General features: G+C 54.7%; 1 protein-coding gene across 1 annotated transcript; it reads left to right on the forward strand.

Annotated features, from left to right (window-relative positions):
- The first annotated feature begins 609 nt into the window (after positions 1 to 609).
- LAPTM5 (lysosomal protein transmembrane 5) lies at positions 610 to 27,505 on the forward strand. Its single transcript, XM_041767909.1, has 8 exons — positions 610 to 803; positions 17,260 to 17,353; positions 18,055 to 18,131; positions 19,734 to 19,865; positions 20,530 to 20,652; positions 22,920 to 23,015; positions 24,805 to 24,897; positions 26,172 to 27,505. Exons 1-8 carry the CDS (start codon positions 717 to 719, stop codon positions 26,259 to 26,261), a joined length of 792 nt encoding a protein of 263 aa, XP_041623843.1. The 5' UTR covers positions 610 to 716; the 3' UTR covers positions 26,262 to 27,505.

Below are 27,505 nucleotides of genomic sequence, written 5' to 3' on the forward strand. Positions count from 1 at the left end.
GCTTCGGATTTAGCTCAGGGACAGCACGCTTCTCTCTGTGGCTGGAGTAGAGTGGAGAGGACACCAGCTCTTCGGGACCTCCTCCCGAACCAGACAGCCTCCATTCAAATCCCAGTTACTCCACACACCAGCTGTGTGACCTCGGACCAATCACTTCCCCTCTCTGGGCCCTGGCTTTTTCATCTGTAAAACAGGGCTAATGATAGGATTGAGGTGAGGATTACAATAATTTGCCCAGGATCAGGCTTAGAACATGTAGGAGATGCTACACCAGAGCTACGCGTGCAGCCAGGCACACCTGAGTTTGCATCCTGCCACCAGCACTGTATGATTTGGGGCGATTGCCTTGACTTCTCTGGACCTCTTTCTCTCTCTCTGGAAATGGGTTTGGTGGCGCTGCTTCCAGGAGTGATGGGAGCGTCCAGTAAGCAGGGCGTGTGAGTGTGCTCACCTACTAGACGGTAGGTCCTGAGGTGCAAGGACCTGCCTCCCTAGGACAGCCCCTCCCGGAGGGCGGTGGCAGAGGGCCAGCTGTGTGGGGCTCGAGGCAGGCTGTGGCCCTTCCCGCTGCCCCGCCCCAGTGGTGACGCCCGGGCCCCTGCCTGTCTGAGGGGCAGGAAGGAAGTGAGGAGGGCAGCCGGCAGCTTCCCCTTTTCTGCCCTGCTCCAGGCGCTGGGCTCTCCCCCTCAGTGCCTAGGAGCAGGGTCGGTGGCACCATGGCCCCCCGCACGGCTGCCGTCCGCCAGACCTGCTGCTGCTTTAACGTCCGCATCGCCACCACCGCCCTGGCCATCTACCATGTGGTGAGTGTGTGGGCAGGTGCGGGAGGCTGGGTGGGTGCGTGCGTGTGTAAGAGCAGGGCCCCGATCCGCTGCCGCCCGCCTCCACCCCCGCAGAGGGAGGCCCGCCACCCTCCGCCTCTCCGTGGGACCCTGGACAGATCCTCTCCCTGCCTGGGGCCTCAGTCGCCCCCTCGGTCAGGCTGGGAAGGGGGCCCTGCGGCCGCTGCTGCAGTGGGAGCAGGGCTGGGAGAAGGGTCCTCCTTTCCAGCCAGCGGAACTCACCGTCTTCCCGAGGCTCAGTTTTGGCCTCTGTAAAATGGGGCAAAATGAGCAGCTACAAGGTTCGAATGGATCAGCAGCCGGGAACGTGCTGTGGAAGCCAGGAAGCTCTGGAGAGGTGTGGGCTGGGATTGTTGCCCGGGCGTGGAGTCAGGCCCTGCCCGGTGCAGGCTGCTTCTTTCCGTGGGGGGCCTGGGCCGGGAGGAAGGTGGGAATCTCTCCCTTGTGCTCCTAGCAGGGAGGGACGGGCCAAATCCTCTGGGTTGACAGCTCGGCAGACCACTGCCTTCCCTCCACCAGAGAGGACTTGAGGTCCTGTGCCCAGGGGGAGGGTGGCTTGCCTGGTCCCACTCGGGGGCGGCCACCTGAGGAGAAGCAGCCTGGTGGTGGCTCCCCTTGGGAAGCAGGTGTGCACAGCCCCGGTGAGGAGCCCCTGTCTTCTTTTAATGCACAGTGACTCTGGCTGAGCCACAGCCCCCTGGGGCCAGAGGCTCCCTGCTCTGTTTCGGTGGGTAAGAGTCAGGGTCTCTGTTCAGTCCTTCCCAGACCCTCCACCACCACCGCACAACTCCCAGCCACACGGGCTGCCCTAGACCCAGACGCCTTCCTCCTACGGTGACTCAGGGCCTGTGGTTAACAGTTCTCTCATGAGCCTAGAAGGGCTTCCTCAAAATTAGCCTAAATCTGGCATTCTGTGGTGGGCTGCTGTAAACTGCTTCAGCCTGGCTGCATCTGCTTCCTGTCTCTGGGGGCCGGGCAGGCAGGGCTGAGGCCTTCAGAGGGGTGGTGCTGCTCAGTGGTCAGTGCACAGCCTTGGGATGCTCTCCTGCATGCAAATCCTGGCCTCACCGCTTCCTAGCTGTGCAGCCTTGGGCCACTGACTTCACCTCTCTGAAACCCGGTTTCCTCGCGGAGCAGAAGAGTACCTCTCTGATAGGGTTGTTGAGCTCCTATCTACAAGGCACAGAGGCAGCCCCTGACGCAGAGGAAATGTTTGTCACCAGTGTGCGTCAGACCCAGCGCCGGCTGCTGTGCCCCCCCCCCCCCCCCCCCACCTCGCGGAGTCAAGCTGTCAGACCCCAGAGTGCTGGTTTGGGGAGTTGCTCAGAGGTTGCCTCACCTACCTCCTGCCAGCACGAGAGGGATCCTGAGAGATGTGAATGGCACCTTGGCTGTCCCCACACTGAACCCGTAGGGCCCCTTCAAGCTCTGAGATTGTGGAATAGTCTCTGAAGGACAGTGAGGTACGCAGAGGGGTCCCTGTGGGAAGCGGGCCCCTGGGCCCTTACCCCAGCTCTGCCACTACCTGGCCTGTGCCCCAGGATGACTTTCTCTTTTGGGTTTCAGTTTACCCTTTATAAAAATGACAGGTGGGGATGTGGACTGGCTCAGAGGTTTCTTTTTTCTTTTTTTTTTTTTTAAGATTTTATTTATTTATTCACGACACACACACACACACACACACACACACACACAGAGAGAAGCAGAGACACAGGCAGAGGTACACGCAGGCTCCTTGCAGGGAGCCTGATGCTGGACTCTATCCCAGGACCCCGGAATCATGACTTGAGCCAAAGGCAGACGTGCAACCACTGAGCCACCCAGGGGCCCTGGCTCAGAGGTTTCAAATGCCAACCTGTTTCCAGGCCAGATGGGTCACGCAAGTGAGTGGAGAGGGGCAGAGGGACCTGCGCTGACCTGAGGGGCCCTGTCCTGGCTCTGTTCTGGCAGCTGGTCTCTGCTTCCGCTGATTATTGCCACAAAGGAATGTGGGTCTGAGCTGTTCTTCTGACATTTAGAGAGGCAGGAAACACAGGCTTTTATGTCATGTTTTCTGATGTTTCCATGTCGGTGAATGATTCAAGGTGAAAAAGAAATCCCTGTGCTGGCCAGGCCAAGTCCACAGGCAGGCTGCGGGGGCCTGGTGGCTGTCCTGCAAACCCCAAACTTTGTGACTCTTGAGGCTTCTTCTTGACCGCACTGTCTGAGGTCCTCACCTGTACATGGTAAAGCAACATCGGTGCCTGCCCACAGAGCTGGAGGAAAAGTGTGGGCAAGTGATCAGGGCAGCCTTTTGGAGTTCGTACCATTGGTGGAGGAGTAGAGTTTGGTTGTATGGATGGGGAGGAACAGGTGTGCAAAGTGTAGAGGCTGAGGGACGGTGGCTTGTGTAGGGGACACTACACAGGCCAACCAGGATGCTTCAGCTTGGGGTGCAGGAGGTGGAAGGAGCTCAGAGTAACAAGCTGAAGAGTCTGGACCATCACTGTAGTGCACTCTTGATATCTGGGACTGGAAAATTCTTTGTCATGTGGACTGAACTGCACATTGTAGGATGTTTAGCAGCATCGTTGGCCTCTAACAAGGTGTTCATAGCTTCCCCGGGTTGTGATAACCAAAACTACCTCCATAGGTTGCCAAGGGTCCCCTGGAGACAAAATCATTCCCAGTTGAGAGCCACTGTCAGTAATGTGAACCAGGGGGAACCACGGGACGTTCTAGAGCAGAAGGCATGGGAACAGAGGAGCCTGGAAACCGTTAAGACCAGCCCAGGCAGTCTTCTCTGAGGTCCTTGGTTGGTTCCAAGGGGGAATCAACCTCTGGAGAAGGCTTTGCTCCTTCCCAGAAAGGGCAGGTGCCAGGGGGTTTCCCATGACCCAGCAGTCAGGAGGCAGGTGTGCTGTCAGGGGCTCTAACATCTGGATGGAAAAAGAGAAGCTGTTGTCCAGATGTGTTGATGGCCAGATTGTCATCATCTGGAGCCAGCCATGGATGACAGCTGCATACTGAGAGCTATTCGTGGACTTGGTGTCTCTGGGGAGGATTAAATTGGGTCTTTGGTGTCCAAAGACAGTGCTACACTTTATTGGTCATCGGGGACATTCTTATGGGAGGACCCTCCCATGTCCAAGGGCCAGAGGGCCTTCCTCAGGGTTCTGCTGGGCTTGTGTAGAGGGTTTGCTCAGTCATGGGTGATTTCTGACTCAAACTTGCATGTGTAGGAGGGTCAAATAGCTTTCTTAATTTGGCCTCTTTGGCTCTGGCTTGTCTGGGAACCCAAAGCACGTCCTAAGTCAATGGTAGGAGGTGGGGAGCCCCAGAAGAGCCTTTTGCCCAGAAATCTCTTTCTCCGTCATCTCCTCTCCAGGGTGCCTAGAATTGCATTAGAAATGCATCGTCCAGTGGCACCTGGGTGGCTCTGATGGCTGGGCGTCTGCCTTCAGCTCAGGTCATGATCTCAGGGTCCTGAAATGGAGCCCCACGTCTGTCCGGCTCCTCACTCAGCGGGGAGCCTGCTTCTCCCTCTGCCTCTCCCCCTGCTCATGTATCTCTCTGTCTCAATTGAATAAACAAAATATTAAAAAAAAGAAATGCATTAATGATGAAAAGCTTATACCCAGTTTAGGGCAAGGAGGGAAGGAGGCTAATGTTAGCTGTTTCTGGGTTCTAGGGTTGTGAAAGCTCTAATTTTTTTTCTGCACTCCTATATTCTCTGTATTTGGTACCATGAGCATATACTACCTTTTTTTTTAAAGATAATTTTATTTATTTATTTATTTGTTTGTTTCTTTAATTTTTTAGAGCCCCTGCAGGGGGAGGGTCAGAGGGAGAGGGAGAGAGACTCTCAAACTGACTCTGCCCTGAGATCACGACCTGAGCTGAAACCAAGAGTTGATCACTCAACCGACTGAGCCACCCAGGCGCTCCGAGCATGTACTACTTTTTAAAGTAAACTTAATTTTAGAATGGTTTTGGATTTACAGAATTATTGTGAAAACATAGTACAGAGTTCCTGTATGCTCTTCATCTGGTTTCCCCCCGGATTGGGAGTCGATGAGTCACAATCGATGAGTCCACATCAATAGCCTGACTCAAGCCCATGCTTTACTCAGACTTTCTCAGCTTTTCCCTAAACATCTTCCTCTGTCTCGAGATCCTATCCAGGATACCACGTTGCATTTAATCCTCATGCTTCCTTAGGTTCCTCTTGGCTGGGACAGTTTCTCAGATTTCCCCTGTTTGGGGTGACCTTGGCAGTTTTGAGGAGTACTGGTCATACATTTTGTCAAATATTCATCAAATGGGGCTTGTCTGGTGACTTTCTCTTGGATGGGTTTGGGTAAAGTGTTATTGGGAGGAGACTGCAGAGGTAAAGGGCCATCCTCAGCACATCATATCAAAGGTGTGGACTCCCCGACATGTCTTGTCACTGTTGATGGTAACCTTGATCACCTGGTGAAGGTCATGTTTGTCAGGTTTCTCCCCAATGCCCCCCCACCCCCATACTGTCCTTTCTGGAAGAAGGTCATTTAAGGAGTAGAGAGCTATTTCTTGAGGGCAGACAAGCTATAACATATTTGGGATATTTGGAATTTCTCATGGGAGATTTGTCTGTTCTCATTTGTTATAAAACTAAATGATTTATTTATACCAGTAGAAACTCATGGATATTTATTTCATAGTTTGGGTTCTAATTCAATGCTACTTTCTTTATTGATTGTTCTAGTATGCTACTTTTTTTTTTTTAAGATTTTATTTATTTATTCATGAGACACACACACACACACACACAGAGGCAGAGACACAGGCAGAGGGAGAAGCAGGCTCCATGCAGGGAGCCTGATGTGGGACTCGATCCCGGGTCTCCAGGATCACACCCTGGGCTGAAGGTAGTGCTAAACCGCTGAGCCACCCGGGGTGCCCAGTATGATACTTTTTAAATTGGCAAAACCAGAACAAAAAAGTAAAGCAACCTCCATTATTTAAAGGAGTCTGTCCTTAATGCAGATCAATTCTCCAACATACCTTCATTTTCTGTGCCAAGCCCAGGGCCAGGGTGTGGGCCTGACACGTCAGAGCCTGTGCCTTCATCGGCTCAGGCTTTGAGTGACAGTGGTTAGGGTGGACAACAGTGCTGGCTGTCACAGGGGCACAGATGAGGGGTCTCAGCCCAGTCTGGGGTGGAGGGTGGGGATGCAGAAGCAGCTCTTGGAGGTGGGCTGGTGTGCCAAGGATGAGCAGACATGTGCCTGGGGCTGCTGGGGAGGGAGCAGCTTGAGCAAAGCCTTGGGGATGGGAAAGACCATGTGATGTTTGGAACACTGAGAAAGTTCACATTGCTGGGGTTTAGGGAGGGATGGCTGTGAGGTGTAGCAGAGGGAAGCTGGACCAAGGTCCTCGTTTCTTTTAGGCCTCAGAGCTGAAAGGATGGATCTCTGCTTGGTCCAGTCCTCTCATTTTATGGATGAGAAAGCAGAGGGCCAGGAATGTTCCTGCCTTGCTCCAGGTCACAGGGAGGTAGGGCAGGGGGCTCCTTCTGGGTGGTTGCTACCAGCACAGATACGAGGAATGAGCCAGTGAGTGAACAAATGAATTTCTTACCTGGCCCATGCGCTGGGGTGGTCCGTCTGTCTGGGAGGCCCTTCCCTCACCCAGTCTTCATTTCTTCTTTATGGTCCAGCTCACAGGAAGCTTTCTCTTCCAGAAAACCCTCCTGATTTGTCCTTGTCAGACTACCAGGGGTGGGGGGTTCTTCGTTCTCCTCCATTTTGAGATTGATTGAAAGTCACAGCGCCGTCTCCATCACTGACCTATGATGTGATCTCGAGCAGGAAGGCACCTTTGCTGTCTGCACCTCAGTTTCCTTTTCTGTTAACTGAGGCTGGTAGTCTCTGCCTCAAGGGTGATTGCTTTGAGGTATTGAGCTGATATGGCCCTGTCGGAGTGAGGAGCTGCAGGCTGGTGCCGAGTGGGCTGGGGGAGCAGAACCATACCTTTGAAAGCTCATGTGTTTGGGGCCTAAAAATAGGCCCCAACTGCCAGGTGGGGAAAGTCCCAGATGAAAGTCTGTTAGAACCTCTGCCTTCACGCCTGATGCCCCCATGTGGGGCAGAAAGGCTCTGGTCTGTGCCCTTCCTGAAGGTGTGAAGAGGCTGGTGGGGGTAGGGTGGCAGTTGTGGCCTCACTCCAGTGCCATGGCCCCGGGGCCCTCGTTGGAACTGAGTTATGGTCTTAATCTCTGGGATGTGCACCCCATCCTCTAGCTTATAAAATGGTGGAGGCCCACACAGCTCCTTGAGGAGACCATGGGTGCCACCAGACCAAGTGGGGGCTGCACGCAGGGTCCTCTGGGGGCAAAGTGAAACATTTCTTGTGGCACCAGGCCTGGAGGGCTGAGTGATGGAGGTCTTCACCCTGGAGTGGGCAAGGAGAGGCCAGACGCCAGGCTGGGCCTTCTCTTCTCCCCACTTCCTGCTTTTCAGGCCCAAGGGAAGGGAAGGAAGGGGCTTCTGGGAATGGGATGTGGGTGGTGGTCCCAGCCTTCAGGAATCATTGGGGTTGAAGGGACCCACTGAGTCAGAGGGCCATGGTGAGGGGAGGCACCAGCTGAGAAGAGGGGGTCCCCCCTATAGCAGGGTCTGGGGGCCCCTTGAGACTGGCCCCGGGCAGAGTCTGGATGGGCTGAGGCTTCTCTGTCAGCATCCTGACCCTGAACCTCCCTGGGAAGTGGGGCTTATGATATAAGCCCAGGCCAGCAGACCCAGAGCCAGGACCGTCATGGAGAAGGGGGCCACAGAAGCCCTAATGAGGCAGGAAGCTGAGCAAGAGGCTGCACAGGGGAGCTTGCTGACTCCCTGCCCTTCCAGGCCACAGCCCTGCTGTGAGCCCAGGGCATCCCTCCCCACCCCAGCCTCAATTTCTTCCTGTGTCAAATGGGAGCTAGTGACCCTGAAGTGCAGGGTTATTCTGAGATTCACAGGAAACCAGGTGGAGACACACCCAGCACCTGATGAGCGCCCCACAAATGGCAACTAACACTGGAGCCCCCGTTTGGCAGGAGAAGAAAGGGGCTTGGGGAAGCCAGTCTGCTTTGCAGCCCATGGTCGATAAGGAACAGGAGCCTCGGGGTCCTGCTCATGGCCCAGACTGTGGCGGGGAGGGCACGCTTCTTGGCAGTGATGGGGGAGGGATCGACGGTAAGATCCCGGGGGACTGGCTGGTGGAAATGTGGAGCCCACAAGGAAAGACGCAGTTTCGATTTCACCCACGAAATGGGGAGAAGGTGGGAATAACAGAACTGGCCTGAGGTGAGGATGAAGGGATGTGGGCATCCCAAGGAGGCCTGGGCCTCTCCTGCGAGCCCAGTGGTTATAGTCATAGCCTCGGGGGAGGGTGGGGGGGCTTCACTCTGAAGGTAAATAGGGAACTGATGGTTTGGGGGAATAGTATGGACACAGAGTTTATCCCCAGATACTCAGGAAGTAGAGGCTGATGGGGCTTTGGGCCAAGCGTGGAGAATGACTCCGAGCCTCCCAAAAGGGGCCTCTTATAAGGGAAAATTTGATGACCCTCCCCCCCTCCCCCAAACCCAACCACTGAATGGCGGAGGCCCCTGGGATTCACTGGGCCCGGGGATTTCACCGAAAGGCTTGCCATGCTGTCTTCTTTCACGGGGGCAGGTCTGGAAGGGCAGAGGGCACATGCGGGGGTGGAGGGGGCTCTGAGGATGGTACCCCGGCTTGCCCAGACAGCCCAGGCCACTCCCCACGCAGTGCTACTGTCACGGCAGTTCTTACGCTACAAGGTGATAAACTGAGGCACGCACCATCTGATCCGTGTTCTCTGGAGCTCCCCGCCTTTGGACAGCCGTCCTTCTGCCTGGGGTGCTCTTTCTCCTGGCCCTGCCAGTCCTGAAGCCTCCTGCTCTGTGGACCCCCTGTTCCCCCATGTCTCCTATATCCCTCTACCAGTCCAGCCACACGGCAGCTGCCTTTTCCTGGGGGCCTCCTGGGTGCCCGGCACATGCATGACCCCCAGGACACAATCCCCAAGAGAAACTGCTCGCAGTTTCCTGCATGGGGCTTACCCTCACTTTTGCTTTTGCTCCTGCCTTTCCCTCTGACACACTCCCCACTGCCCGTAGGACAAGAACTCTAAGACTCACTGCTTCTCAGAAGCCTTCCCGGAGCCCCATGTCCTGGGCCCCTGAACTCCCCATCTTTGCCCCCGTCTCAGGGCGGCTCCCCACTCCCAAGTCCTGGGGCCCCCATGGATCCTGTCTTCAGGCCACGAGGCCCAGAAATCTGATTTATCTTTGTGATCTCCAGGGCCTGACGCATAGTAGGTGCCAGCTAATCTGTGTCTTATTTTACTTTTGCAAACCTTTCCTGGATGCGTAATTCACATATCACGAGTGTGCATCTTGATGAACTTTTACAAAGTGAACGCACCCGTGTAACCTCTCCCCGGCTTGAGAAATAGGACAAGACCAGACCCAGAGGCCCCTCCCTCATCGCCACTCTCACCCCACTGGCCTCCAACGTATGTTCTAGAACTAGGCAGGAATGAGATTACACAGCAGGTGCTCCTGTGTCTGGTTTCCTTCTCTCAACACTGTGAGCTTCCTCCGTGTTGCTGTGTGCAGCCACCCCCGCCCCCCGACCCCCCATCATCCTATTTCTTTTTTTTTTTTTAAGATTTTATTTATTCATGAGAGACACACACAGAGAGAGAGAGAGAGAGAGAGAGAGAGGCAGAGACACAGGCAGAGGGAGAAGCAGGCTCCCTGCAGGTAGCCTGATGTGGGACTCGATCCCGGGTCTCCAGGATCATGCCCTGGGCTGAAGGCGACGCTAAACCACTGAGCCACCCGGGGTTCCCCCATCATCCTATTTCATTGCAAGAATATACCACCATGTATTTGACTGTCCCTCTGTGGGAGGGTGGCTTCTGGCTTGAGGCTGTCACAAATAGAGTGGCCAGGGCCGTGGGGGCTTGTGATTTGGTGTCCACACACAAGCACTTCTGCTGCTCAGTGGGTCTTTCCGAGTGGGTCTGTCTTTGGTAGCAGACACATGTCACCTCATCAGCTCCTCACGGCAGCCTCGAGAGGGGGTGGATGCTTCTCTCTGTTCTACAGATGAGGGAACTGAGGCACAGAGAGGTCAAGTGGCCAGGCGGAGGGGTCAGTGAATAGTGCAGGGGGCAGGGGTGGAGGGAAGGGCAGCAGGGCAGCAGCCTTAGTGGGGAGCCGGCTCTGGGGCCAGGCAGGGGCCGCAGCTGGGCTTGGGCTCCGGGAGGGCCCTGCAGACACTATCTGAGGCTGGTTGGGGCAGTGACTGGGGAGATAGTGCTGGGGGGGTAACGGCCCCCACCCAGTTGTCTAGATAAGCCTCCACAGGAAGTATGGGGTGGCGGGGGAGAGGGTGGGGGAGGAGAGCTTCCTCTTGACGCTGATGCATCTGGTTGTCTTCTCCCACCCTCCTGCCAGACAAGCCAGGGGCCCCCAGGGAAAACAGAGTGGGCGGGTTGGGGGGGTGGGCTTCAGTGAGGCTGTGATGACACCAATGTCACCGCCTCTGGTGGTGATAATGATTTAAGTGCACAGCAGCCCTTCCTTGGGCCCCTAGGTCCCTGGAGTCGGAGGACACACGGTCAGGGTGGAGCAGTCCTGAAAAGGGAGAGGGGCAGGAAGAGGTACCCACTTCCCATTTTGCAAACTGCATGATCTGCTGAGGAAGGGCTAAGGGCATGCCTGGGCCTGGCTCCCCGTGCAACCTCGGTCAAGTCACACCCAGGCTCCCCCACCACCCCTCGCTCTCCCCTGACATAAGTGAGGCGGGGGCGGGGGGCAATCTGACTTCATAGATTTGCCAGGAGCAAATAAAGTGGAAGGCTAGGAAGGTGCCCTGCACCGGCTGGCGCCTAGCAGGTGCTCACCTCCGGAGGGGGGGTCTCAGTGAATGGTGCCCCCTGGCATCTCAGAGGGTGGAGTTCCTCCTGCCTGCTTCTGGGAAGTTGCATCCTGAGTCCGGGAGATCCGAGACAGTGGGCCCACCTTCCTGGGCTGGGAAGTGGTTTTGAGCCCCAGAATTGGGGATCTCGTGTCGCCAACCACCATCACCATGATCGTAGTCACCGCTCTCATATCAAGAGGTCACCACCCTTGTCAACATTAGCAACAATGAATGTCAAGGCCGAATTATGACTGCAGTCAATCGCCACTTCCCAGGGTGCCCACCAGGGTTCCGTCTATCACTGCCACCCCTGCCACAGCCGTGGTCACCTCTATGACGGCTGCCCATGTCATCGTAGCAGTCACCAGCATGCCAGAACCGGCGACACGACAGCCAGTGCCCACCTTGCAGCTCGGCCGTCACGGTCAGTCCCACCTGACCAGCATTTTGTCCACTACATTTGCCTGGAGGATCGCTGCCTCTACGGCCCGGGCCACATTCGGTGGCGGCCCCCTTCCTCCCACCCTCCCTGACTTTGCTACTTCTAGTTCAGCTCAAGCTGCTGGTGGTTCCTCAGAGCCACCAGGCAAACAGAAATTCTCCTGGCTTCCTGGCCACTTCCCCCCTTGCTGAGGTTAGGAAGGTTGTGTTTGTTATTGAGAAAGAAGGGAGGGGGTGGGGATGGGAATGGGAACTGAAACCAGGAAGAAGCAGAGGGAAGAGGTGCAAAAGGGGAATGGGGAGCAGGAGTGATGGGGAGGTGGGCTGAGTATGGTCAGCACTGATGTGGTCTTGTAGCCTGAGCCCTGGCTTGCTCTCAGGACTGAGGTTAATGCAGGCTCAGCAGCAGACCTCCTGCGTGGGCTTGGGCTGGCCACTGCGTCTCCCTTGGGCGCTGGTGACGTCCTGCCTCTCACGGAGAGGCACTCCGGCCCATGAGTTTCCTTGGGTCTGACCTGCCAGCCTTGGGGCCTCTGCATAGACTGTTCCTTCTTCCTGGAATGCTTTTTGCTCTTCTCTGTTGGGAAACTCCTACTTAGCCCTTAAAACCCTGCTCAACCATCTCCTTTTGTGAAACCCTCCCCGAGTCTTCCAGATAGTGGTGATCACCCCCTCATCAGGGACCTATTGTCCTCTGCATGTCCCTTGTTGTGACTCTGAACACACTGGTAACCCATGGTTTCCCCCCGGGGACCATGACACCTGCAGACCAGGCCAGGGTCAGTGGCTTGTCTGCACGGGGCCTGGAGCCAATATGTGCTCCGAGAGTATTTATTGGATGAACGAACAGAAGGAGTGAATGAATACCTACACAGATTAGTGAACCCTCCCCAACGATGTTCATCTAAGGAGCACTTGCTGTATGCCTGGCTTTGTGCTAGCGTGTCATTTGACCTGACAGTGGCCCTTTGAGGCAGGTCTCTGGTAATTGTCCCCATTTCCCCAATGAGGAGACAGGCTCAAAGAGCTCAGTGGCTCGCTCAGGGGCATGGAGCTTGGGTTGGGCCTGGGATCCCCCGACCCAAACACCCTAGCTCTACTCCGCCCGACCTCACTGCTGAAGAGGGAAAGCCCTGGGAGATGCTGTACTGGGGGAGAGGAGGATGAGTGGCTGCTGCTGTCCCCCAGGCCCGTGGGAGCCCTGTCCTGTCCCAGGAGCTCGTGGGTCACGGTCCAGTCAGACCCTCAAAGCTCCAGGAGAAGTCAGCTCTCTGTCCAGGTGGGTACCGGCAGGGGTGGGGGTGGGGTGAGGGGCAGATGAAGGCCAGGGGCCTGGGACAACTGGATGCCAGGGGGCTCCGGGCCTCCCCCAGCATACCCTATAGGTAAGCCAGGTACCTTCCAGGAACTGTAAAGGCTCTTGGTTAGGGACTTGGGTGGAGCAGTGAGGGCCTTCTGATGAGCAGGGTGCAGCTCCAGGTGGGCCATCCTGGGTGACCTGGGTGTGAGATGCCATAGTTTGCAGGAGTTCAATCATCCCAGTGACCCTGGATGCAAAAGGGGTGCCTCTCCTCATTGACCAGAGAAGGTAAACCGAGGGCAGGGCAGAACCAGGAACTGGCCAGTGTTACAGAGTGAGGCAGGTGGCAAGGAGGCCTCATGCCCCAGCTGCTGGCTCCTGAGCTAGGGGTATCCAAAGCTGCTGGGGAGGGAGGGCAGATGGTTGGCAAGACCCACTCAGCCCTGGGTGGAGCCCTGGGCCCTTGGGCCGAGAGCACCAGGGTTCAGATCCCTGCCGGGCCATGTGAGTTCTCCTCTCTGAGCCTCTGTTTTCTCATCTGTAAAATGGGGGAAAATGTTGCTTCTCTTGCAAGGTTTTGGGAGGCTGTGATGTAAGCTTGTGTGTGCAAGGTCTGAGCACACAGTAGGTACTCAACAAGTGTTAGTTCCTCTCCATCCCATCTCCTAGGGAACTGAGACTCCCATCTTCCTCCTGCAGATTAGGGGCCAGCAGAGGGCTGATTCTGAGTACTTTCCGGGAGCTGAGTACTTGCCTGGCTCTGAGCCTCAGGGCTATTCCTGCCTTCTATGGACCTGCAGGGTTCTCACCTGGCAAACGGGAAAAGAATTATCTCCCTCCCCTTACACAACTGTTGAGAAGGTAGAAATGGAGGAAACCCAGGGGATTTTTACAAAAGGAGGACAACTTCTAGCACCTGCTGCTCTGGCACAAACTATGTGTGTGGGGGAAGGGGATGGTGCCCCTCTGACTCTGCTGGGGCGCCAGCTTGGGAGTGGTGAAAGCTTCAGGCAGAGGTAGGAGGTAGGAGGTTGGGAGGTGCTGAAAGGACTGGCTGGAATGAAATCTAGGGTCCATTGGCCTGGGCTTGAATCCTGGCCCTACACCTTACCAGCTGGAGACCAAGGACAAGTTACCGGACCTTTCTGAGCCTCACTTCACTCATCTGTGAAGTAGGGGTGGGGGTATTCAGAATAGTCCCTCCGCCAGGTTTGGAAAGATCATTGGAATGGAGTCAGGGTGTGCAAACGTCCCTCAGCTTCCCTCCCCTTCTCGGGGTCATAGGATATGGTCGGGGAGCTGGGAGGCCGTAGCTGGGATACTAATGGCACAATGGCAAAACTGCGAGAGATGTTAGGGGCCAGAATTGAGGGATTGGAGACAGCTGTGGGTTAGCATTAGTCTGTAAAGTGGGGTGATGCCCGAGGGGACCACTGGGACCTCAGGATGACAGTGATAGAATTTCCAAATTCTGGGGCAGCCTGGGTGGCTCAGCGGTTTAGCGCTGCCTTCAGCCCAAGGTGTGATCCTGGAGACCTGGGATCGAGTCCCACGTCGGGCTCCCTGCATGGAGCCTGCTTCTCCCTCTGCCTGTGTCTCTGCCTCTCTCTCTCTGTGTGTCTCTCATGAAAAAATAAATAAAATCTTAAAAAAAAAAAGAATTTCCAAATTCTTCAACTATATTTCCTATTAACGTCTGGACTTTGTGTGTATGTGTGTGTGTTTTACGATGTTCATGGTAAGCTGAATGGTAGCACATGCATATAATTATGAAGTAAAGAACTGTAGAGGAGTGTGTTCAAAAGGTTTTACTGACATAGGGACATGATCAAAATACCTGCACCCTCTGGGGTGCAGGTTAGCAGGGGCTCTGAGATGTTTTGGGGGAGTGGGGTGGGTGCCAAGGTGCCAGGAGAGTGCTCTGAGGTTGGGACTCTAGTCTCCACTCTGTCCCTAACTTGCTGTATGTCGTTGGGCAAGCCACCTAACCTCTCTGAGCTTATCAACCAAGCAGAGGGCGCTTATAAAATACATGGGCAGAGGCTCTTTCAAGCAACTGGAGGTTGGAATTGTCTGATTCTGAGCTTCGTTCCAGGTCTCAGACAACTCTGGATTCTTGGGACTTCCAGTCTTCTCTTGCCACACCTGGCCCGTCTAAGCTGACCCACTAGCACATGTCTTACCTGTGCTCTGCTCGTACACCCCCAGGGGTGGGGAACTCACCCTCCCACAGGGTGCCCTGTCCTGTTCTGGATGCATCTGTCCTCTGCTTCCCTTTCTCCTTCCCTCATTAAAGGTGAAATTGGGAAGGGGAGGGGCTGGGGCCCCAGGCTTCAGGGGCTGAGGAAGCGGCTTTTCTCTCTTGGGTTGTTTCCTGTGGGTTTCAGCCACAGCCCCCACAGCATCAGCCTTCCGCTCTGGGCTGCTCTCAACATTTTGGTGAAACAAAGCTGTTTTTGTTTCACCCTGCACCAGGTAGAGGGGGCAGCTAGAGTGAGCTCCATGTCCAACCCCCCACCCCACCCCCAGGGCCCTGCTCCAGTCTGGCTCTGCCACCGCATGCAAGCTCACATCAGTCAAACGCAGATTGGTTTGCTGAGCACCCCAGGCTCAGTGCTTTGCAAATATGGTGCAATTTATTCCTTACTCTATGCAGTGATTGCCAGTTTCCAGATGAGAAAACTCGGAGAGGTGAAATGAGTTGCCCAAGGTCACATACTAACTTGGATTCAAATCTATCTCTGTCTGACTCTGGAGCTCAGCTCTTTGTCACTCTTCTGTGTGGTCTCTTCTGCCCCCCTGAACATAATGTAACATGGCAGGAGGACACACTGAGACCTACGTCTAGGAACGCCTGGGTGGCTCAGCAGTTGAGCATCTCTGCCTTCGGCTCAGGGCGTGATCCTGGGATCTGGGATCGAGTCCCACACTGGGCTCCTTGCAGGAGGCCTACTTCTCCCTCTGCCTATGTCTCTGCCTCTCTCTCTGTCTCTCATGAATAAATAAATAAAATCTTAAAAAAAAAAAATAGAGAGACCTGCGTCTAAGCTGAAAAAAACCCAATCAGCAAGCAGAAAATGATGTTGGTGTTTGGGTGCCTGCCAGTTAAGTGTGAGTTCTAGTGCAGGGCCACCCAGGAAGCCAATGTAAACTTCGGCCGTATTAATAGAGGTAGAACATCCACTACAAGGAAGAAAATAGTCTTGTGATTCTCAGTACAGGCAGATGGTGCCTGGAGAACTCTGTGTAGCGGTGGGGGAAGGGAAGGAGGCTTGTTGCAGGGACATGGACACACAGAAGACCGCGAGTTCCTGTGGCTGGAAGTATTTAAATAGAGGCTGCTTGGCACAAGAGTCCTGTGTTGGATGGCAGAGGGCACAGGCAAGGTGACCTCCAAGGCCTTTTTTTTTTTTTTTTTTAAAGATTTTATTTATTTATTTGAGAGCAAGAGAGAGAGAGAGAGAGAGAGAGAGAGAGAGGGAGGGCAGAGGGAGATGGATAAGCAGAGTCCCCCTTGAGCAGGGAGCCCTACATGGGCCTGAATCTTGGACCCTGGAATCATGACCTGAGCTGAAGGCAGACGCTGAACCTACTGAGCCACCGAAGCGTCCCTCCAAGGGGGCTGCAGTTTTGTGGCTGGACTTCAGCCATCACCAGGGCCACAACACTCGGACCCATCAGATTTGGATGGGGCTCATTCATTTGTCCGCCCACCCCGTCCCTCCATCCACCCATCCATCCTCTACTACAGTAGCTGGAGCGGTGAACGAGAGGCTTAAGCCTTCCCTGCCTGGAACCTACAATCCAATGGGGGTAACAGCAATCATAATAGCGAGCCTTGGTGCTTTAAGTGAGTTATTCCATCTGGCCACAGTACTGCTCTGCGTGCGAAGCAGGTATTATGATCTGCATTTTGCAGATGGAGAAATGGAGGGGCCGTGGGGGATGGGATTGACAGGGCTCCCTGGGGAGTCACGAATCAGTTGCTGCTAGGTTGATAATTCTAAGAACCTGGAGCTCTGTGATGCTCAGATGCTGTGATTAAGATCCCATGATGGGGATCCCTGGGTGGCGCAGTGGTTTAGCGCCTGCCTTTGGCCCAGGGCACGATCCTGGAGACCCGGGATCGAATCCCACATCGCTCCCGGTGCATGGAGCCTGCTTCTCCCTCTGCCTGTGTCTCTGCCTCTCTCTCTCTCTCTCTCTCTCTCTGTGACTATCATAAATAAATAAATAAAAATATTTAAAAAAAAAAAGATCCCATGATGCCCAGAGCCTGTTGTTGTAAAAGGGGGTGCTGAAGAGGGGCCCAGTCACTGGTGGAAGAGCCCTCAGGGCCGCCCCACCCCCAACTTTGACCTTCAGTAGTCACAGTTATGGTTTTAGAGAGAATCAGGCGTGGTTCTAAGTGCACTTTCTCCTCATAATAACCCTCTTAAGTAGCTCCAGGCACTATCCTCATCATACAGATGGGAAAACTGAGGCACAGAGAGACCGAGCAACTTGCCCAAGCTCACACAGGTGGGAAAGGAAGAAGGAGCTTGAGGTGTCTATCTGTACAGGCCACACTTTATCCCCAGGAGCCCCATGGACCCCGCCTGCCGGCCTTCCATCTCCTCCAGGAGCCTCCCCACAGGCCCCCACTCTGGACTGCCCGCCACCAGGGGTGGGAGGCGGCAGGGTGGAGCTGTGAACTGACCCACGGTCTGTCTGCCTCCAGATCATGAGTGTGTTGCTGTTCACCGAGCACTTAGTGGAGGTGGTTCATGGCAAGGCCTCCTGCAAGGTCTGGCGGACGGGCTACCTCAGGCTCGGTAGGTCCAGGGAACTCCGGAGCGGGAGGGGCAGGTGCAAGGAGGGGCAGGTGCAAGGAAGGTGTGGGGAAGGGCAGGTTGGGGAGGAGCGGGTGAGAGGAGGGGCCCTGGCTGTGGGCAGACTAGCTGAGGTCTGACGCCCCACCTCTTCCTTCTGAGCCTCAGGCATTTCATCTGCAAATGGAGACCTGTCCCCACCCTAGTATCTAGGTGTGAGAGCAGACAGGAAGGTGCTTTGTCAATCTGGCCGGCCTGGGAAGGTGACAGCAGGACTCTCCTGCTCACATCTGTCTGTGGCTGCCCACCACCCTGGAATAAAACAGAAACTCCCACCGTGGCATCCAGCCCCTGCCGACCTCTGGCTGCGGGTCCCAGCACCCCCTTGAGCTCCCTGCTCCCGATGGGCTGACCACAGCAAGCTCAGCTGCCTGGGCTCCTGGTCACTCAGCTCACAGGCTGGCCTCCCCCTGGCTAGAGCAGCCCGGGGTCACCCTCTCACCCTGCAGCCGGGTTACCCGAAATGTTGTGTTTGCTGTCTCTGTGGTCCCCCAGGGCTGAGAACTGCAGGAGGGCAGGGTCTGGGCTGGCTTGCTCACTGTCACGGCCTCGACACCAGTGATTCCCAAAATGTGGTCCTCGGAACCCGCATGGGTGTCCTGGGGGCACCTCCGGGTCCCTCACTACTGTCCCTTGCCTTTCAGCCAACCTGATCTCCAGCTTCCTGCTCATCATCATGCTCTTTGTCATCAGCTTGAGCCTGCTCATCGGAGTGGTCAAGGTGAGGGCTTGGTTGGGGTCGGGGAGGTTCTGGGGGCTGGCCAGGAGCCTCAGCTATCCTCCTGCCCCCTTCTTATTCACACCCACCGGGTGAACAGCACTGACAAGAGGGTGGGAGGTGGGTGCTTTGGGAGACCCCACCTGTGCCCCAGGGATCTTCATGCTTGAGGACAGTTTGGGAAGCCTTATTTCCACACCAGCCTTCTGGGGCTGGAGGCTCTGGCTCCCCGCTGACACGCACCCTCCAGGGTGGGGGCACGCACACAGATACTTTGGTCATACTAGCTGCTAACCTTCATGCTTGGAAGCTGCAAATGCAAGAAGCAGGGAATTTTGGTAGAGAAAAGAGGAAGGGTCATTCTGAGATGTGGGGAGGTGAAAAAACTGTGGGTTTTGTAATCAGTGAGAGGAACCAGAGCAGAGAGAGCAGGGGGGCGGGTAGACTCTTGTGGCTCAGTTCCACCCAGCTAGCTGGGGAGGGAGGAAGGGAGGAAGGGAGGGAGGGAGGAGAGAGAGAGAGAGAGAGAGAGAGGGAGGCTGTAGCACAGTCTTCTGCGAAGAGGAACCGGTCTGTCCCTTATCCCCCAGGGGGCAGGAAGCCAGGGCCTCACTGCACAGCCACCAAAGCAGGACCCAGCAAGAGTGGCCTCTTCCAGGGAGCCTGTGGCCTGGCAATCACTGGCCAGGAGACTGGTGCAAGGAAGGATCAGGGGCTGCTTTGGAATGCCTTCCAAAAGCACCCCCCTCATCACTCCCTTAGCTAACAGCACCCTTTCGAAACTCTGTACCCCAGAGAGTGACTTTACCTTGTGCAAGGTGGGTCCTGGATTATTGTGCAGAGATGCACATGGTCCAGCTAGAAAAGTGGACTGGGTGGTCCAGAAGGCCCTGAGATTGAGTCTGGGCTCTTCTGGCTGCCTCCTGAGTGATTTTAGACAGCCACATGAGAAACCACAAAACCACCCTTTCTGTGATTTTGTCCCCAGTGGCGAGTTCATGTGCCCTCATACTGGTCACAGTAGTCACTCGCTTTAAGTTGAAGGAGAGGGACTTCAGCCTCAGCCACCCAGGGCCTCTGACCATGACCACACACCCCAAGAGTGGCCCCCACAGAGAAGGGTCCCACCATTGCAGCAGTGTGGGCTTCCCCTGCCACCATCGGATCTTTGCTCATGTTGGCCCTTCTGCCTCCAATGCGCTCCCCGTTTCCCCCATGGTTCTCACCAGATCTAGCCTCAGGGTCCCCACCTCTAGGAAGTCCTCTCTGATGTAAAATGGACACAAAGCCCCTCCTGGTGGGGTTCTTCAGAGCAAGCAGGGTCAGAGCCAGCTCCCGGTGGCCCTGGATCTCTGTAGATGGGGACCCTTGCTCGTGTGTCCTGGGACACCAAGACGCCTGGCCCTCAAGGCCTGGGTTTTACCTCCTCCCCATCCCAGAACCTCAGTCAGAGGAAGGTGCATGGGTCCACCTGAAGCTAAGGCAGGAGGGGGTGACAGGAGAGAGCCGTGTTACCCGGGTAGGGACAGGAGCTGCCGGTGCAGGGGAGCGCACGGGGCATCATTCCCCGGCAGACTGCCTGACAGTGCTGGGCCTGTCTTCCAGAACCGGGAGAAGTACCTGCTGCCCTTCCTGTCTCTGCAAATCATGGACTTCCTGCTGTGTCTGCTCACCCTGCTGGGCTCCTACATCGAGCTGCCTGCCTACCTCAAGTTTGCCTCCCGGAGCAGCCGGGTGGTGAGTATGCAGCCCCATCCCACATCCCATAGTCCGCCCAGCCTGGGGAGGGGGCAGGGGCTCAGGCTGGTGCGGTGGCGGCGCCCCGGGGCCCTCCCGGGCTGATGAGCCCAAACCCATCCAATCACCTCAAGTTCCTTTGTCTGTAAGATGCACCTGTGAGGGCTGCCACCCGTGTGGGCTACGGGCATTAAGTGAGGAAAGATTGCCCTCTGAGGGCCCAGTGATGCCCCTGTGGGTCAGGGCCTTGTGGGCACTACATCGCAGGGAAGGGGGCATGTGCGCCTCAGTCCCCAGCCTCTGCTTTGTCCCTGTTTTGTCACCACGTTGAAGGAAGGAAGATACAGTCGGTTAAAGCCAACAATGAGCATCCACGGGGCGGATGCCAGTGACGGAGCTGCCAATCCCTGACTCTCCCTAACTGTTGCCCTGGAAGTTAGGGAGTGGCTGGCCCCGGGCTGGGCATCGGGAGACCCTGGGCAGAGGCCAGGTCCTGCCAGCCAGGGCGGGAATGTCCACGAAGCGGGCATCCGTTCCTTTCTGGGTCCTGTGGGCTGGAGAGTCCCCGGTGTCTCTGGCTGATGGCCTCTCGAACAGCACCGGGACCTCCAGCTTAGGGCTTCATTGCTGGTTTGTCTCCTTCCTCCTGCCTTTGTGCCCCAAGGGTCCCTCCAAGGTCCCACTGATGACCTTGCAGCTGCTGGATTTCTGTCTGAGCATCCTGACCCTCTGCAGCTCCTACATGGAAGTGCCCACCTATCTCAACTTCAAGGCCATGAACCACATGGTGAGTCTGGGCCAGGGGCCCGCCCCCATCACTGGCTGTGTGGCCGTGAGCCAGCTGTGTCCCTTGTCTGTGCCTCCATGCTTAGGTTCCCTAGAGATGGAGCCCGGGAGGAGGATGCTTGTGCTAGTGATTGATTGCCGAGAGCTCCCAGATAGACACTTGAGGAGGACTGGGGACAGCATGGGGCGGGACAAAGGGAAGGAGCCGGGCAGACGTGTGACCTTAGGGGTGGCCCTGCCCCATCCTACAGGGAGCCCTGCTGTGTGAATTCCATCACAAAAATAATACTCGTTTTTTATGCTTGGAGAGAGGGGCACTCAACACCTCTCAGTATGGCCCCACGGCTTCTCTGCACAGTTTTAGGGCACTACTCAATATAAGTAAAGAGGACCAGACGACTTCTTCAGGTCCTCTACATCCTTTGATCGATGACAAAACAGCCTGGTCTTTATAAAGATATGTCCTCAGATTTTTGCGGATCTCCACATTAATACCACTACAGTATGTCATTATCCCTCCCTTCCCGAATATGGCATAATTTTACCAGAGTAACCACACACACAATACATGAGAAGCTACAAAAACATTCAGAAATGACAGGCTGCGTAACTCCCAGGCTCACTTGTTGCCTACACGACTTGTTCCCACACATCAGCGTTGCAAAATAATGTAACACTTCAGATAGAGCCTTTTAAAAAATATATTTTACTTTTTAATTTAAATTCAACTAATTAACATGTAGTGTATTATTGGTTTCAGAGGTAGAAGTCCGTGATTCATCAGGCTTATATAACACCCAGTGCTCGTTCCATCACGTGCCCCCTTTAATGTCCATCACCCAGATACCCCATCCCTCCGACCCCCTCCGCTCCAGGGACCTTCAGTTTGTTTCCTATGATGAAGAGTCTCTTATGGTTTGTCTCCCTCTCTGATTTCGTCTTGTTTCATTTTTCCCTTCCCTCTCCTATGATCGTTTTGCTTCTTAAATTCCACATAGGAGTGAGATTATCTGATAATTGTCTTCCTCTGATTGACTTATCTTGCTTAGCATAACAGCCTTTACTTCCATCCACGTCATTGCAAGTGGCAAGGTTTCATTTTTTTTTATGGCTGAGTAGTATTCCGTTGTATGTATATGCACCACGTCTTTATCCATTCATCTGTCTACGGACATCTGGGCCAGATAGAGCCTTTTGCATCGTCTTTTATATAATCCCATTTGTTTGGTTTAATGTTGGATTTAGCATGTCACTCCAAAGTGTGCATAAGCATAACAGAAACTAAACACAACCCACCATCTCATTCTCAACATTAGAAATGATTATGGCAGGGACGCCTGGGTGGCTCAGCAGTTGAGTGTCTGCCTTCAGCCCAGGGCGTGGTCCTGGAGACCCGGGATCGAGTCCCACATCGGGCTCCCTGCATGGAGCCTGCTTCTCCCTCTGCCTGTGTCTCTGCCTCTCTCTCTGTGTCTCCCATGAATAAATAAATAAAATCTCAAAAATGAAAAGAAAGAAATGATTGTGGCAGTATAGTCAAGATTTTGTGAAGTTCATATCTCAGTTCTATACATATTGTTAAGGCATGATGAAATTCTTGAATCAATGAAATATCAGAGTTGAAGAAATTAAGGATGTCCACGATAAACACACACACACACACACACACACACACACACACACTCAAATAAACAAACATAAATGAAGACTTTCTCTAAGGAAAAAAAAAAGAATAATATTCGTTTCTTACAGTCAAATGTAGTGACTTGAAATGGTAAACAGTCGCTGTCTCACACTGTTTCTGAGGACCAGGGATTTAGGAGTGGCTCAGCTGGGTCATTCACACTCAGCACCTCTCATGAGGTCTCCCCAGAAATGGGGATGGGGCTGCAGATGTCCAAGGGCTTGACTAGGTCTGGAGGGTCCACTCCCACCATGTCTTGCTGCCACAGCGGGGGTGTGCATCCCAGGTATGTCAGGCCTGGGCGGTTCCGTCAATGAGCCTCGCCTCTGGAGAAGGCCCCACTGCAGCCGGGGGTGGGGGCTCCAGCCAAGCAAGGGCCAGCTGGGTGGGCATCTGCTGCACCTGCTTCCCTCGGTGTGCTCGCCCATTGCAGGTGGCCGATGGCTGGTAGCGCCTGCCTCTAGGGCGGTGGCAGGGATCAACGGGGACAGCGGTTGTGCCACGCCACGTCTTCCTCCACGTGTGGACACTGGAGGAGTTCCTTGGGGGGAGAGGCACTAACTTGGCTCCTGAATCTGTTGCAGAATTACATCCCCAGCCAGGAGGGTGTGGCTCACAGCCAGTTCATCAAGATGATGATCATCTTCTCCATCGCCTTCATCACTGTCCTCATCCTGAAGGTGAGGGCCCCCCGAACACGGCTCTGGGAAGGGTGGGGAGCCCGCGCTGCCCAGGCCCCCCTGACACCAGACTGTCAGGAGGCAGGGGTGTCACCAGCTGTCTCCCACTGATGCCCTCCCTGCTCTTGACTCCTTACTCCACCCCCCCACCCCAAACCAGCTCCTTGGACCCCACTTGGGATCCTTGGGATGAGGGAGGGGATCTGTGAAGACCATCAGCATCCAGGTGTCAGGGACTTAAGATATAACCCAGAGAGACCCTGATCCAGGGAAGGAGGAGAGATTCAGAGAGTTTTGGATGTGAGTCCCAGTTCTCCCCTTGCTAGCTATGAGGTTTCCTTTCAAGCCATTTCTCTCTGGGCCTTGGGTCTCATCTGTGAAAGGGACAGAATGAATATTGCTTTGCCCTTCTCACAGTTTTATATGATTCAGGCACCAACATGTAGATGGCTCCTGAGGTCATATTATTAGAGGTTTGCTCATGTAGAGGAGGGAGGGGAATGGTTTTATTCTTCTCTGAGGTGGTCAGGCCCAGAAGATAGAGTCCCACTTCAGGTCCCCATTCTAAGAGAGATATGACAGACTGGAGTGTGTTAATAGCAGCACAACCAGCAGGGTGAGAAGGTTAGAACACTCTGCCATCTGAGGGAGTCAAGGAAACGAGGGCAATTCAGCTTGGAAAGAGGAGACACGATGGCTATCTCCAAGTACCGGAAAGACCCCCATGGGGATTCTAGAGGCCAGAACTAAAGCCAGAGTCCCAAAGCCCAGGGGAGCCTGATGTCGACTCAACAGAAGGGCTTTCAAGAATGTTCTTTTCTAATTGTGAAAGTAACGTAGGATCACTGTAGAAATTTGGAAACAACAGAAGACCAGAAGGAAGGCAATCAGCTCACCATGCACCGCCACTCAGCGCCCCTGATATCTGAGCGCATTTCCCCCCAGTCTTTCTGTGTGTGTGGGTGTAACCGGCTGTCACTGCCTCCTTCTACTGGGGACCCCGAGCAGCCTCTGCCATCGCCTAATGCCATCCTGGAAACGGAACTTCACTCCTCTGAGCCTTCCCTCAGAGGACGGACCTAGCACCATCCTCTTCAGCAAAGGGCAATGAGAACTTTCCTGAAGGCTTAGGGGAACCAGCGCGGGTTGGCGTCATACACGGTCCTGGACGGTGACTCCCCAAGGCCCACGGCACACTCTGTCTCTCCCGCCTCCAGTTCTTTATCCCCCTTGAAGGGGACTTCTCTCTGTGTTCCTCACTCGCCTCACTGGCCACCGTTCTCACCTGCTTCCTACTTCATTCTTTTAACATTCATTTTATTTATTCCTGCCGCCTCTAAGTCCCCACCATGGGGTTCCATGAAACAAGAAGACTTCCAGAAGGCAGGACCCACCTCCTTCCTTAGGAGGCAGTTTGGGGGCAGAGAGAGACCCATTGGCTATTGTTCCTTGAACAAGTCCTGGGGGCTTCTTCACTCCTGGCCTTGGAAGTCCCGGCAGTGCCCTTCCATCAATCGCTAAGAGAAAGCAGTTGCTTACATCACTTGCCATCTCAGGAGGTAGTGAGCTTCCAGCCTCAGGGGGCAGAGAAGAATGGTTTGCAGGGCCGTTGCCCCCAAAGCCCCCTTCTGTGCTAGGTCTGTAGGGCAGTGGAAAAAGCAATATTCAGAACACCTGGGGCTGGCAGGTGAGGTACCCCTCAACCAGGAAGTGCCCAGGATCTGTCCCAGGCATGCTGGGGCAGTGGGAACGGTCAACGAAGCATAGTCTGACCTGGGTCTTTTTGCAGGTCTACATGTTCAAGTGCGTGTGGAGATGCTACAAACTCATGAAGTACATGAACTCAGCTGAGGAGAATAGCAGCTCCAAGATGCTACCCAAGGTGAGCCTGGGGATGGGGAGGGCCAAGCCCCAGCCCTGCCACTCACCCCGTCACCTGGGGTAGGTGACTCTCCTTCCCTGGGTTTCGGTTTCTCCACTTGTGAGATGATTGGGCCAGAAGAAATGTGAAGGTCTCTTTCGGCTCTGATAGTCTAGGCTTCTGTTCTTTCATTCATGCATTCCACATTTTTTGCCTCTTACTCTTTGTTGGCCTAGTCTCCAACCCTGGGAGTGCAGAGAAAACTGAGATGTCACCGTGTCCTAGGGGAGGGTAGAGCCCAGAGTGAATCCAGACACAGAGATTGGACTGCAATGTAGTGTGAAGCATGGGGGAAAATGGGAACACAGAGGAGGTACCTGGCCTCCTCTGGGGTATCAGGGAAGGCTTCCTGGAATGGGTGACACTTGACCAAATGTCAAACTGTCAGCTGATGCAAGTTAGCTGGGAAAGGGGAAAGGGCCTTCTAGGCAGAGGGATGAGGTGCACTTAGAAGCAGCTCGTTGGAGACATGATGGGAAGAGTGTAGCTGGTTTACATTTCCCCTGTCACTTTCCTCATCTATAAAATGGGGATTGTATTAGTGGAGACTCTTTTGTTTGCAAGTGGCAGAAGCCCAACTCAATCTGACTTACATGGAAAAAGGAAATTTATTTGCTCCCAGAACTTCAAAGTCCAATGGAGGTCTGGCTCGTGGAGGCTGGCTGAGTTGTGACACCTGGATGTGATCTCATCCTCTCTGTCTCTTGATTCTGCTTTGTTGGGTCCATTTTCAAGCAGCCTTTTCCTCATGGTGGCAAAATGGCTGCCAAAACCCCCAGGTTGACATCCTACCCTCTCCACAACCCCAGGAGCATGTCTGATGGACCAGTTGGGGTCACTAACCAAATCCCAAACCAATGACATTAGCCAGGGAGGATGAAATTCTACTTTGAATGGCCATACTCAAGTCGCCTGTCCCACCCCCGACCTGAGGGGTGAGACCAATTCTGAAAGCATGTGGACTGAGAAGGTTTTCCCAGGGAAAATGGTGCATTGTCAACACGACAAGGGGGCTTGAAGCCTGACAGGCAGAGATGAGTCTGTCCCCTATAGGAATAGACACTGCCCCTGTCTCGTGCATGCCGTGTCTAGCATAGGAAGTACCCAAGGTGTGCTGGTCCTCACCATCAACCATTTTGCCGGAGGTGGGGGTTGGATGGAGCCCCTTGACTCCACATTGGGATCCTGGTTCCTTCCGGCCCCGTCCTTAGCCCCCATGTCTCTGTCGCTCCTAGGTGGTCCTGCCATCCTACGAGGAAGCCCTGTCTCTGCCATACAAGACTCCGGATGGGGGCCCAGCCCCACCCCCCTACTCAGAGGTGTGACGCCCACCAGGCCCCAGCCCTGGTGCTGTGAGGGGCAGAGCTGTCTCACCATCCGCTTCTCTGCTTTGGTGGCCGCCTCAGCTTGGGTGACCCACCCAGCTGACTTCAGGACAATCTGCTTGTGTCCCCCTCGCTGGCCTGCTTTTCCCGTGGGGCCTGGGAGATGCTCACAACTGGGTCAACTTCAGTCTGAAAGACTCCTTGAGTCTCTCGGAAATTTGGTCCAACAGGCCTCGGCTTATTTTTGATAGGCCCCAACACTTGTTCAAACCATTCATCGTCCTGAATTCAGTGAGTTTGCTGAAACCACTTCAACGTGACCAGTTTAACTGCGTGGCTGACAAATGAAAAGCACCCTTCTCGGTGCAGGGAAACTAGCTGGGTCAGACAGCCACAGTCCATTGCATTGGTTTTTAGACCGTTGTCTGTTCACACGGCAACGCAGCCAAGTCATCATGCCTTGGTCCTCCCCGCCAGACACATCTGTGCGATTTCTTCAGATTGCTTGTTTCAACAATTATGGAGAGCCAACCACCAGTCGATTCAAACCAGGGATAAAATTCAATAACAACAATAAAAATCAAATTAGTCCCAAACCGTTCCCTTCAATCTAATCCAATAACTGGCTGCCCACTAAGGTCAATTCAGTACTTCTGAGGGGCTGAGTAATTGTTAGTTCGAACGAAAATTCAGGCAGTTGCCAAACGCCATCCAAGTGCTACTTCCAGGAAATAACAGTTGTTACAATCACCGAACTGTCCTGACCAACACACAATTGTTTTGCTGAAGACAGACGATCGTCACCAACAACAGCCGCACGTAATCAGTGTAGTGGCACAGCAGTGGGATCCGTGACGAGGGTGGCGTCAGGCGAGGCTGTCTCCGGCAGCAAGCTGGCGGGCCATTCCGCAGGGTGGCCCATCTGTTGCCAATTCGGGCAGAGGCACCTCTGATCTGCCCAATGCTTGTGCTTATGCAGAAATTTAGCCCTGACATCGGGCAGGTCCGATTGCTGGACTAAATCCACATGTCAGTTCAGTCAAAGCAGGCAAACTCTTTGTGGGCACAGACCCCGCCAGGGGGGCTTGTTTCGGTGGTGGCAGAAGGGAAGATAGGTCCTCTGGGATCTGGGAGTGGGGGTTCAGAAGGAGAGGGCTGTGTAAGAGGCTCCCCACCGGCACCCCTTTGTTCAATTGCTTTGTGTGTGATGGGGAAGAAGGTTCAATAAAGCAGCGCCACGCTTC

This window comes from Vulpes lagopus, chromosome 8 (assembly GCF_018345385.1).
Source record: "Vulpes lagopus strain Blue_001 chromosome 8, ASM1834538v1, whole genome shotgun sequence".
In the NCBI taxonomy this organism is placed as follows: domain Eukaryota; kingdom Metazoa; phylum Chordata; class Mammalia; order Carnivora; family Canidae; genus Vulpes; species Vulpes lagopus.

Coding starts and splice junctions, on each gene's coding strand:
- LAPTM5 (XM_041767909.1), top strand. CDS start 717: ATGGCCCCCCGCACGGCTGCCGTCCGCCAGACCTGCTGCTGCTTTAAC. Junction 19,866..20,529: donor CCTCCCGGAGCAGCCGGGTG/GTGAGTATGCAG, acceptor TTGTGCCCCAAG/GGTCCCTCCAAGGTCCCACT. Junction 24,898..26,171: donor GCTCCAAGATGCTACCCAAG/GTGAGCCTGGGG, acceptor TGTCGCTCCTAG/GTGGTCCTGCCATCCTACGA.